The 14,558-nt window shown below is 47.8% G+C and overlaps 1 protein-coding gene across 1 annotated transcript in view; it reads right to left on the bottom strand.

Annotated features, from left to right (window-relative positions):
* The window catches only part of LOC133362167 (uncharacterized), a 28,835-nt gene extending 25,873 nt beyond the window's left edge, over window positions 1–2,962 (bottom strand). Inside the window, exon 1 of the mRNA XM_061581120.1 lies at window positions 2,937–2,962. Within this exon, the coding sequence (XP_061437104.1) occupies window positions 2,937–2,962 (26 nt within the window). The remainder of the gene's footprint in view (window positions 1–2,936) is intronic.
* Between the last annotated feature and the right edge of the window lie 11,596 nt (window positions 2,963–14,558).

Genomic DNA, 14,558 nt, shown 5'->3' with positions numbered 1-14,558 from the left:
GCACGTGATGAATGACGTCACAAAGCAGTGCTTAAAGAGCCTCAATGCACATGATGAATGACGTCACAAAGCAGTCCTTAAAGAGCCTCCAATGCAACGTGATGAATGACGTCACAAAGCAGTCCTTAAAGGCCGCATGCAGCTCCGACGCGTCAGGCTGCCAAACCCCTGGGTTCTTGTCAATTGCAGCCTGCGGAATTGTAAGTCTTGGTCATGTGACTACTAACTGTTTACTATATATTTCACCAGGCAAGGCCCACTGAGATAGAGAGGTCTTTTTCCGAAAGCGACCTCGCCGAATGAGGTGGCTTGCACGTGGACTTTTATAGCAGCGGCCAATGCACATGGAGGGGAAAAGCCGAGAGGTGCCGGGAAAAAATCCACACAACCATGGGGAGAGAGATGCGCAAACTTCAAACATACAGCAGCAGGCGTCCTTTCAGGGTCGAGATCAAACCCACGACCTCCTGTACACCAGGCGAGATAGTCAACATCTGCTAGCCACCCATGATGATGTAGAGACACTCAAACTCCAAACATACAGCAGCAGCGTCCGGGTCGAGATCAAACCACGACCTCCTGTACACCAGGCGAGGTAATCAACATCTGCTAGCCACCATGATGATGAGAGACAACTCAAATCCAAACACAGCAGCAGGCGTCAGGGTCGAGATAAAACAACACAACCTCCTGTCACCAGGGAGATAGTCACATCTGCTAGCCACCATGACTGAGAGACACTCAAACTCCAAACATACAGCAGCAGGCGTCGTCAGGGTCGAGATCAAACCCACAAACCTCCTGTACACCAGGCGAGATAGTCAACATCTGCTAGCCACAATGATGATGAGAGACACTCAAACTCCAAACATACAGCAGCAGGCGCGTCAGGGTCGAGATCAAACCCACAACCTCCTGTACACCAGGCGAGATAGTCAACATCTGCTAGCCACCATGATGAGAGACACTCAACTCCAAACATACAGCAGCAGGCGTCGTCAGGGTCGAGATCAAACCCACAACCTCCTGTACACCAGGCGAGGTAATCAACATCTATCCACCGTGGTTCCCCTCCGATGTGGTTATAATCTCGTTGATAAATGAGGAGTCCTGTAATGATCTGCGAGTTCTTCTGAATGGTCACATGGCCTGTCGGTAGCTAGGGACGAGCTTATCGGGTATCTCAATAAAGCTGTCGTATTTTTGGGGAACATCGGGGCCGCCGCTCGCTCCGACAAACGCAACTCCCTCGTGGTCTCTCGACTTCTCAGGCTCGACTCGACAAAATCAACTGGAACTTCGCCTGATGGGGCGGGGGCGAAATGGAGATTGCGCGCTCACCCGGGATGCAAAGCTGCCAAGGGCACCGAATATTTCACATCTTGAGAAGGAGCTTCGCGGATGTTGAAGTTATGTTTAATGATAGAATATAGTATTGTCATCGGTATGACGTACCTATGCCAAGTTTGCAGTCGATACGACATTGTGAAGACGGTTAAAAGTGAGTTTCAAGATTTGAGGATACAACAACCGACGGAGTGAGTGACATAAAAGCGTGTAAAATTTTTAAAAATATGTTTTGGATGTTTTATGATAGAATATCGTGTTGTCATCAGTATGACGTAGATATTTCAAGTTTGCAGTCGATAGCACATTGGGAAGTGGGTAAAATTATGAGTTGGAGAAGACGTTTTTTGGAGGATACAACAGACTGAGTGAGTTACATAAAAGCGTGTAAAATGTTTAAAAATATGTTTTGGATGTTTTATGATAGAATATCGTGTTGTCATCAGTATGACGTAGGTATTTCAAGTTTGCAGTCGATAGCACTTTGGGAAGTGGGAAAAATTTGAGTTATTAGAGAAGATGTTTTTTGGAGGAGACAACAGACTGAGTTAGTTAAATAAAAGCGTGTAAAATGTTTAAAAAATATGTTTTGGATGTTTTATGATGAGAATACCGTGTTGTCAGTATGACGTAGGTATTGCAAGTTTGTAGTCGATAGCACATTGGGAAGTGGGTAAAATTTGAGTTATTAGAGAAGATGTTTTTTGGAGGATACAACAGACTGAGTGAGTTAAATAAAAGCGTGTAATAAAAAGAGGATGTCACTCCCCTGTCTGTGTGCTTTTACATCGCACGGGGCGGTGTTCGTGCAATGCGTTTGATGAGTTTGTTAATGTAATCATCACACCCACCCACCCATTTCATTGCATTATTTATTAACGAGCTTTAATATAATTTCTGCCTTTTGTTCAACCGTCTGAGGTCGCTGGGAAGTGTTAATGGAATTGATTTGAACTGTATCACGGATAGTCATAATCTTTGGGTTTTTTCGGTAAAGTCACGTAGGTAAAAAAATTTAATTAATAAAAGTAAAATAAAATAAAATCACGACGGTTCCACCTGAAGACGGAAGCTTGTGTTGCCTCCGAAACGTTGTGATTTTTATTTTACTTTATTAATTTTTTACCTACGTGACTTTATCGAAAAAACCAAAGAATATTAATCCTTGCAGTCAAGAAAGCTTCAAATCTAGAATGTATCACGGATCTTTGCGATTTATTTATTGCTTTATGACCTTAACAATGAGGCCCCCATTGAGATACAGCACATTCATGTGTGTTGTGTTATTATTGTGATTGAAGTTTTCGTGACTGCAAGAATCCATACTCTTTGGTTCTTTCGGTAAAGTCACGTGGGGTATAAAATAAAATAAATCGCGACGTTTGGGGCGCAACACATTTTTTTCATACCTACGTGACTACCGAAAGAACCAAAGAGTATTGTGTTTATGATTATTTGCGATTATGCACAAAGTGTATCGCGACTTGTTACTGGCTCTCTAGTTGTCTAGGGTTGTATTATCAGTCGTGACGACATCGATGAATCTCGCTCAACATTCAAACGTAGGTCTACAATCTTGTCGCGGACACTTGTAGAGCTCTTTGGTCTTGGCCATGGTGGAGAGTTTGGAATCTGATTGATTGCTTCTGTGAACAGGTGTCTTTTATACAGGTAACAAGCTGAGATTAGGAGCACTCACTTTAAGAGTGTGCTCCTAGGAGACGTGACGTCATCGCACTGAACGGCACACCTGACGTCACGTCCCCATTTTACTCCTCTACACATATAATGAAATTTGATTTAAGTCTGAAACATTGATGTATCACATCGTGATGTGAGTGAAAAGGAATAACACATTGGGTTTCACAATAGCTTCGTGTCTCTCTGTATGCTGAACGTCTTCACCACGTACGTAGTCAACCACGCTCATCGCCATGTGTTAGGCTACTAAATACGGGTAAACTCGGTTATCCGCGTCTCATTTGGGGATTGTTGAGTTATCCACTTCTAAGTTGGGGAAAGTGGCATTGCAACACCAAGCCCTGACAGAGACGGCTAATTTATTGTCACGCACAGCGATGTCAGTGTACAAATTACTGCAAAAAACACGGTGATAGAGGGAACAGTGGCAACCAAGCCAACAATCTTGTCAGAATTATTAAATTGTACATTTACATGCGATACAAGTACATGTTCAAAACTTTGTGACGTGTAGGGGTTGGAATTCAAGCATACTTTCAAGGTGACACTGCAATGCACATGCTAACAGACGATACAGTTGTTTAAAATGAAAACGTAATTTCAATACTCAAGCATGTTTTTACATTTCGAATTTGTCTCAGAGGAAACATTCTATATCGCGACGGAATCCACGCACACACCTTACTAGGAATTGAGTAAAATTGCTTTAGAATTATACGTACAGAACACAATCATCTCCACATCGTGCTTAAATGTGGGAGTCACGGCCTAGGGCTGAAATAAGATTTTCAGAGCTCACGGGAGTGAGGCCATTGTCTGAAAGGCACGGCCATTTTAGAGCCTCGGGGATTCTACCACTGGGCCTAGGGGATTTTTTCGATGTAAAGCTTTCGTGACTGCAGGGATTCATCTTCTTGGTTCTTTCGGTAAAGTCACGTAGAAGGGAGTAATAAAATAATAAAAATAAACATAATAAAACAATTCTCACGACGTTTCGGCCACAACGCAAGCAGCCGTCCGCAGGTGAAAAACCAGGTCTGTTGGGGAGACAGCGTCTGAATAAACAGCAACGTGACGCTGTCGCCTCAACAGACCTAGTTTTCACCTGAGGACGGCTTGCTTGCGTTGTGGCCGAAACGTCGTGAGAATTGTTTTATTATGTTTTATTTTTATTATTTTATTACTTCCCTTCTACGTGACTTTACCGAAAGAACCAAGAAGATAGGGATTCTTGCGCGGTTTCTGCTCCGATGGCAGCCAACGGTATCGGCCCCGCTGAGGGTGATCCTACATCACTCCTTGAGGGGGACCCTTCGCCGTCTCTCCTCTCTCTTGGGTTCGGCGCTGCGTCGCTCGACGCGGAGCCTTCAACGGAAAACCCCACCACCGCCGGCGCGTCGATCGCCGTGCCCGGGGGCTCTGCGCCCGTCAGCGGCGCCGGCTCCGCGGCGGCCGTCGCCGGTTTTCCAGCGGCGTCCATAAAGTGTGGGAGGCGCTTCCTGGTCGGGTGAGAGGAGCGCCTCTGCAGACGCCATGGGCGTCCGGAACAGGCTCGACTGCCGTGGGAGTGGAGCGTGACCACCGCGTAAGTTGGGCGACCCAGTCCGCCAGTTCGCCCGAGCCTCCTCCTGCTCCTCCTCTCACGGCTCTCTCGGACCTGTGGGTGAGTGGGTGGGTGAGTGGATGAGTAAGTGGGTGGGTGAGTGGTTGAGTGAGTGGGTGAGTGAGTGGTTGAGTGGGTGAGTAAGGGGTGGGTGAGTGGTTGAGTGAGTGGGAGTAAGTAGGTGGGTGAGTGAGTGGGTGGGTAAGTAAGTGGTTGAGTGAGTGGGTGGGTGAGTGGTTGAGTGAGTGGTTCGGTGAGTGGTGTGGGTGGTAGGTGAGTGGTTGAGTGACGAGTGATTGAGGGAGTGGGTGAGTGGTTGAGTGGGTGGGTGAGTAAGTGGGGGGGTGAGTGGGTTGTGAGTGGGTGAGTGGTGTGGGTGAGTGGGTGGTTGAGTGAGTGGGTGACTGGGTGAGTGAGTGGGTGATTGTGGGTGTGTGGGTGACTGGGTGGGTGACTGGGTGATTGTGGGTGTGTGTGTGAGTGGGTGAGTGACTGGGTGAGCGAGTGAGTGGGTGGGTGATTGTGGGTGATTCTGGGTGATTGTGGGTGTGAGTGGGTGAGTGACTGGGTGAGTGAGTGTGTGTGAGTGGTGAGGACTGGGTGAGTGTGTGTGTGATTGTGGGTGTGTGTGAGTGGGTGAGTGACTGGGTGAGTGAGTGGGTGATTGTGGGTGTGTGAGTGGGTGAGTGACTGGGTGTGTGTGTGTGTGATTGTGGGTGGTGAGTGGGTGTGAGGGGTGTGAGTGGATGATTGTGGGTGGATGATGTGAACCAGAAAATCGACCCCTCCTACGGGGGGAGGGCGTTCCGACGGCGTCTGCAGACCGCCTCTACCGGTGACGTCACCTGCACACTGGAACATCGGATCATGGCGTAAGGATTTGTACTATACACACTGCACCATAGACTCAACACTGCCCATAGACTCAACACTGCACCATAGACTCAACACTGCCCATATACTCTACACTGCCCATAGACTCAACACTGCCCATAGACTACACTACCCACAGACTCAACACTGCCCACAGACTCAACACTGCCCATAGACTCAACACTACCCACAGACTCAACACTGCCCATAGACTCAACACTACCCATGACTCAACACTGCCCATAGACTCAACACTGCACCATAGACTCAGCACTGCCATAGACTCAACACTACCCACAGACTCAACACTGCCACAGACTCAACACTGCCCACAGACTCAAAACTACCGATAGACTCAAACACTGCCATAGACTTAACACTGCCAACACGACTAACACTGCCCATAGACTTAACACTGCCATAGACTCAACACTGCCCATAGACTGACACTGCCCACAGACTCAACATGCCCATAGACTCAACACTGCCCATAGACTCAACACTACCCACAGACTCAACACTGTGCACCATAGACTCAACACTGCCCATAGACTCAACACTGCCCACTACTCAACACTGCACCATAGACTTAACACTGCACCATAGACTTAACACTGCCCACAGACTCAACACTGCACCATAGACTCAACACTGCACCATAGACTCAACACTACCATAGACTCAACACTGCCCATAGACTCGAGACTGCCCATAGACTCACACCATAGCCACATAACTCAACACTGCACCATAGATCAACACTGCCCATAGATTCAGCACTGCACCATAGACTCAACACTGCCACCCATAGACTCAACACTGCCCATAGACTCAACACTGCACCATAGACTCAACACTGCCCATAGACTCAACACTGCACCATAGACTCAGCACTGCCATAGACTCAACACTACCCACAGACTCAACACTGCCCACAGACTCAACACTGCCCACAGACTCAAAACTACCGATAGACTCAACACTGCCCATAGAAACACTGCCCACAGACTCAACACTGCCCATAGACTTAACACTGCCCATAGACTCAACACTGCCCATAGACTTACACTGCCACAGACTCAACACTGCCCATAGACTCAACACTGCCCATAGACTCAAACACTACCCACAGACTAACACTGTGCACCACAGACTCCACTGACATAGACTCAACACTGCCCACAGACTCAACACTGCACCATAGACTTAACACTGTACCATAGACTTAACACTGCCCACAGACTCAACACTGCACCATAGACTCACCTGCCCATAGACTCAACACTACCCATAGACTCACACTGCACCATAGACTCGAGACTGCCCATAGACTCAACACTGCCCCATAGATCAACACTGCACCATAGACTCAACACTGCCATAGATTCAGCACTGCCATAGACTCAACACTGCCACCCATAGACTCAACACTACCAATGACTCAACACTGCACCATAGACTCAACACTGCACATAGACTCAACACTACCCATAGACTCAACATTGACCATAGACTCAACACTGCCCATAGACTCAACATGCCCACAGACTCAACACTGCCACATAGACTCAACACTGCCCACAGACTCAACACTGCCCATAGATTCAACACTGCCCATAGACTCAACATGCCCATAGACTCAACACTGCCCATAGACTCAACACTGCCCATAGACTCAACACTGCCATAGACTCAACACTACCCACAGACTCAACACTGCCCATAGACTCACACTACCCACAGACTCAACACTGCCCATAGACGCAACACTACCATAGACTCAACACGCCCAGAGACTCAACACTGCCATAGATTCAACACTGCCCATAGACTCAACACTACCCATAGACTCAACACTGCCCACAGACTCAGCACTGCCCATAGATTCAACACTACCTACAGACTCAACACTGCCCATAGATTCAACACTACCCATAGACTCAACTGCCCATAGACTCAACACTGCCATAGACTCAACACTGCCCATAGACTAAAACACTGCCACAGAGACTCAACTGCCCATAGACTCAACACTGCCCATAGACTCAACACTGCTCCATAGACTCGAGACTGCCCATAGACTCAGCCCCATAGACTAAACACTGCCCATAGACTCAACAATGCCCATAGACTCAACACTACCCACAGACTCAACACTGCCCACAGATCAACACTGCCCACAGACTCAAAACTACCGATAGACTCAACACTGCCCATAGACTTAACACTGCCCACAGACTCAACACTGCCCATAGACTTAACACTGCCCATAGACTCAACACTGCCCATAGACTTAACACTGCCCACAGACTCAACACTGCCCATAACTCAACACTGCCCATAGACTCAACACTACCCACAGACTCAACACTGTGCACCATAGACTCAACACTGCCATAGACTCAACACTGCCCACAGACTCAACACTGCACCATAGACTTAACACTGCACCATAGACTTAACACTGCCACAGACTCAACACTGACCATAGACTCAACACTGCCCATAGACTCAACACTACCCATAGACTCAACACTGCACCATAGACTCGAGACTGCCCATAGATCAACACTGCCCATAGACAACACTGCACCATAGACTCAACATGCCCATAGATCAGCACTGCACCATAGACTCAACACTGCACCATAGACAACCTACCATGACTCAACACTGCACCATAGACTCAACACTGCACCATAGACTCAACACTACCCATAGACTCAACATTGCACCATAGATCAACATGCCCATAGACTCAACATGACACAGACTCAACACTGCCATAGACTCACACTGCCCACAGACTCAACACTGCCATAGATTCAACACTGCCCATAGACTCAACACTGCCCATAGACTCAACACTGCCCAGAGACTCAACACTGCCCATAGACTCAACACTGCCCATAGACTCAACACTACCCACAGACTCAACACTGCCCATAGACTCAACACTACCCACAGACTCCACTGCCCATAGACTCAACACTACATAGACTCAACACTGCCCATAGACTAACACTGCCCATAGATTCAACACTGCCCATAGACTCAACACTACCATAGACTCAACTCTGCCCACAGACTCAGCATGCCCAGAGATTCAACACTACCTACAGACTCACACTGCCCATAGATTCAACACTACCCATAGACTCAAACACTGCCCATAGACTCAACACTGCCCATAGACTCAACACGCCCATAGACTAAACACTGCCCACAGACTCAACACTGCCATAGACTCAAACACTGCATAGACTCAACACTGCACCATAGACTCGAGACTGCCATAGACTCAGCCCATAGACTCACACTGCCCATAGACTCAACAATGCCCATAGACTCAACATACCCCATAGACTTAACACTGCCCATAGACTCAACACTGCCCATAGACTCAGCCCCATAGACTCAACAACTACCCATAGACTCAACAATGCCCATAGACTCAACACTACCATAGAAACACTGCCCATAGACTCAACACTCCATAGACTCAACACTGCCCAGAATCAACACTGCCCATAGATCAACACTGCCCATAGACTAACACTGCCACAGACTCAACACTGCCCATAGATTCAACACATGCCCATAGATTCAACACTGTGCACCATAGATCAACACTGCCCATAGACTCAACACTGCCCATAGACCAACACTACCCACAGACTCAACACTGTGCACCATAGACTCAACACTGCCCATAGACTCAACACTGCCCACAGACTCAACACTGCACCATAGACTAACACTGCACCATAACTTAACACTGCCCACAGACTCAACACTGCACCATAGACTCAACACTGCCCATAGACTCAACACTACCATAGACTCAACACTGCACCATAGACTCGAGACTGCCCATAGACTCAACACTGCCCCATAGACTCAACACTGCACCATAGACTCAACACTGCCCATAGATTAGCACTGCACCTAGACTCAACACTGCCACCATAGACTCAACACTACCATAGACTCAACACTGCACCATAGATCAACACTGCCCACAGACTCAACACTGCCATAGATTCAACACTGCCCATAGACTCAACACTGCCCATAGACTCAACACTGCCCATAGACTCAACACTGCCCATAGACTCAACATGCCCATAGACTCAACACTACCCACAGACTCAACACTGCCCATAGACTCAACACTACCCACAGACTCAACACTGCCCATAGACTCAACATACCCATAGACTCAACACTGCCCATAGACTCAACACTGCCCATAGATTCAACACTGCCCATAGACTCAACACTACCATAGACTCAACACTGCCCACAGACTCAGCATGCCCATAGATTCAACACTACCTACAGACTCAACATGCCCATAGATTCAACACTACCCATAGACTCAACACTGCCCATAGACTCAACACTGCCCATAGACTCAACACTGCCCATAGACTAAACACTGCCCACAGACTCAACACTGCCCATAGACTCAACACTGCCCATAGACTCAACACTGCACCATAGACTCGGACTGCCCATAGACTCAGCCCCATAGACTCAACACTGCCCATAGACTCAACATGCCCATAGACTCAACACTACCCATAGACTTAACACTGCCCATAGACTCAACACTGCCCATAGACTCAGCCCCATAGACTCAACACTACCCATAGACTCAACAATGCCCATAGACTCAACACTACCCATAGACTCAACACTGCCCATAGACTCAACACTCCCCATAGACTCAACATGCCCACAGACTCAACATGCCCATAGATTCAACTGCCCATAGACTCAACACTGCCCACAGACTCAACACTGCACCATAGACTCAACACTGCCCACAGACTCAAACTGCCCATAGATTCAACACTGCCCATAGACTCACACTGCCCATAGACTCAACACTACCCATAGACTCAACACTGCCCACAGACTCAGCACTGCCCATAGATCAACACTATCCACAGACTCAACACTGCCCATAGATTCACACTACCATAGACTCAACAGCCCATAGACTCAACACTACCATAGATCAACACTACCCATAGACTCAACACTGCCCAGATCACATGCCCATAGATTCAACTACAATAGACTCAACACTACCCATAGACTCAACACTGCCCATAGATCAACACTGCCCATAGACTCAGCCCCATAGACTCAACACTGCCATAGACTCAACAATGCCCAGACTCAACACTGCCCATAGACTCAACACTACCATAGATTAACACTGCCCACAGACTCAACACTGCCCATAGACTCAACACTGCCCCATAGACTCAACACTGCACCATAGACTCAACCTGCCATAGATTCAGCACTGCACATAGACTCAACACTGCCACCATAGACTCAACACTACCATAGACTCAACACTGCACCATAGACTCAACACTGCCCACAGACTCAACACTGCCCATAGATTCAACACTGCCCAAGACTCAACACTGCCCATAGACTCAACACTGCCCATAGACTCAACACTGCCCATAGACTCAACACTGCCATAGATCAACACTACCACAGACTCAACACTGCCCATAGACTCAACACTACACAGACTCAACACTGCCCATAGATCAACACTACCCATAGACTCAACACTGCCCATAGACTCAACACTGCCCATAGATTCAACACTGCCCATAGACTCAACACTACCCATAGACTCAACACTGCCCACAGACTCAGCACTGCCCATAGATTCAACACTACCTACAGACTCAACACTGCCCATAGATTCAACACTACCCATAGACTCAACACTGCCCATAGACTCAACACTGCCATAGACTCAACACTGCCCATAGACTAAACACTGCCCACAGACTCAACACTGCCCATAGACTCAACATGCCCATAGACTCAACACTGCACATAGACTCGACTGCCCATAGATCAGCCCATAGACTCAACACTGCCCATAGACTCAACAATGCCCATAGTCAACACTACCCATAGACTAACACTGCCCATAGACTCACACTGCCCATAGACTCAGCCCATAGACTCAACATACCCATAGATCAACAATGCCCATAGACTCAACACTACCCATAGACTCAACACTGCCCATAGACTCAACACTCCCATAGACTCAACACTGCCCACATACTCAACACTGCCCATAGATTCAACACTGCCCATAGACTCAACACTGCCCACAGACTCAACATGCACACATAGACTCAACACTGCCATAGATCAACACTGCCCATAGATTCAACACTGCCCATAGACTCAACACTGCCCATAGACTCAACACTACCCATAGATCAACAATGCCCACAGACTCACACTGCCCATAGATTCAACACTATCCACAGACTCAACACTGCCCATAGACTCAACACCCATAGACTCAACTGCCCATAGACTCAACACTACATAGACTCAAACACTACCCATAGACTAAAAACATGCCCACAGACTCAACACTGCCCATAGATTCAACACTACCCATAGACTCCAACACTACCCATAGACTCAACACTGCCATAGACTCACAATGACCATAGACTCAGCCACATAGACTCAACACTGCCCATAGGACTCAACCAATGCACAGACTCAACACTGCCCATAGACTCAACACTACCATGAGACTTAACACTGCCCACAGACTCAACACTGGCCCATGACTCAACACTGCCACAGGACTCACACTGCACCCATAGACTCAACATGCCCACAGACTCAACACTGCCCATAGACTCAACACTACCCATAGATTCAACATGCCCATAGACTCAACACGGCCCATAGACTCAACATACCCATAGACTCAACACCCCATAGACTCAACATACCATAGACTCACACTACCCATAGATCAACACTGCCCATAGACTCAACACTGCCCATAGATTCAACACTGCCCATAGACTCAACACTACCCATAGACTCAACACTGCCACACAGACTCAGCACTGCCATAGATTCAACACTACCTACAGACTCAACATGCCCATAGATTCAACACTACCCATAGACTCAACACTGCCCATAGACTCAACACTGCCCATAGACTCAACACTGCCCATAGACTAAACACTGCCCACAGACTCAACACTGCCCATAGACTCAACACTGCCCATAGACTCAACACTGCACCATAGACTCGAGACTGCCCATAGACTCAGCCCCATAGACTCAACACTGCCCATAGACTCAACAATGCCCATAGACTCAACACTACCCATAGACTTAACACTGCCCATAGACTCAACACTGCCCATAGACTCAGCCCCATAGACTCAACACTACCCATAGACTCAACAATGCCCATAGACTCAACACTACCCATAGACTCAACACTGCCCATAGACTCAACACTCCCATAGACTCAACATGCCCACATACTCAACACTGCCCATAGATTCAACACTGCCCATAGACTCAACACTGCCCACAGACTCAACACTGCACCATAGACTCAACACTGCCCACAGACTCAACACTGCCCATAGATTCAACACTGCCCATAGACTCAACACTGCCCATAGACTCAACACTACCCATAGACTCAACACTGCCCACAGACTCAGCACTGCCCATAGATTCAACACTATCCACAGACTCAACACTGCCCATAGATTCAACACTACCCATAGACTCAACACTGCCCATAGACTCAACACTACCCATAGACTCAACACTACCCATAGACTCAACACTGCCCACAGACTCAACACTGCCCATAGATTCAACACTACCCATAGACTCAACACTACCCATAGACTCAACACTGCCCATAGACTCAACACTGCCCATAGACTCAGCCCCATAGACTCAACACTGCCCATAGACTCAACAATGCCCAGACTCAACACTGCCCATAGACTCAACACTACCCATAGACTTAACACTGCCCACAGACTCAACACTGCCCATAGACTCAACACTGCCCACAGACTCAACACTGCACCATAGACTCAACACTGCCCACAGACTCAACACTGCCCATAGACTCAACACTACCCATAGATTCAACACTGCCCATAGACTCAACACTGCCCATAGACTCAACACCATAGATTCAACACTGCCCATAGACTCAACACTACCCATAGACTCAACACTGCCCACAGACTCAGCACTGCCCATAGACTCAACACTGCCCATAGACTCAACACTACCCATAGACTCAACACTACCCATAGACTCAACACTGCCCACAGACTCAACACTGCCCATAGATTCAACACTACCCATAGACTCAACACTACCCATAGACTCAACACTACCCATAGACTCAACACTGCACCATAGACTCAAGACTGCCCATAGACTCAACACTGCACCATAGACTCAACACTGCACCATAGACTCAACACTGCACCATAGACTCAAGACTGCCCATAGACTCAACACTGCACCATAGACTCAAGACTGCCCATAGACTCAACACTGCCCACAGACTCAACACTGCCCATAGATTCAACACTACCCATAGACTCAACACTACCCATAGACTCAACACTGCACCATAGACTCAACACTACCCATAGACTCAACACTACCCATAGACTCAACACTGCACCATAGACTCAACACTGCACCATAGACTCAACACTGCCCACAGACTCAACACTGCCCATAGACTCAAAACTGCACCATAGACTCAACACTGCACCATAGACTCGAGACTGCCCATAGACTCAACACTGCCCATAGACTCAGCCCCATAGACTCAACACTGCCCATAGACTCAACAATGCCCATAGACTCAACAATGCCCATAGACTTAACACTGCCCATAGACTCAACACTGCCCATAGAATCAGCCCCATAGACTCAACACTGCCCATAGACTCAACAATGCCCATAGACTCAACACTACCCATAGACTCAACACTGCCCATAGACTCAACACTGCCCATAGACTCAACACTACCCATAGACTTAACACTGCCCACAGACTCAACACTGCACCATAGACTCAACACTGCCCATAGACTCAACACTGCCCACAGACTCAACACTGCACCATAGACTCAACACTGCCCACAGACTCAACACTGCCCATAGATTT

The sequence above is a fragment of the Lethenteron reissneri genome, unplaced genomic scaffold (assembly GCF_015708825.2).
Source record: "Lethenteron reissneri isolate LAM-NWPU_2019-01 unplaced genomic scaffold, ASM1570882v1 scaffold_1394, whole genome shotgun sequence".
Taxonomy (NCBI): domain Eukaryota; kingdom Metazoa; phylum Chordata; class Hyperoartia; order Petromyzontiformes; family Petromyzontidae; genus Lethenteron; species Lethenteron reissneri.
Note: the sequence above shows the minus strand (reverse complement) of the source record. Positions and strands in the feature narration are given on the sequence as shown.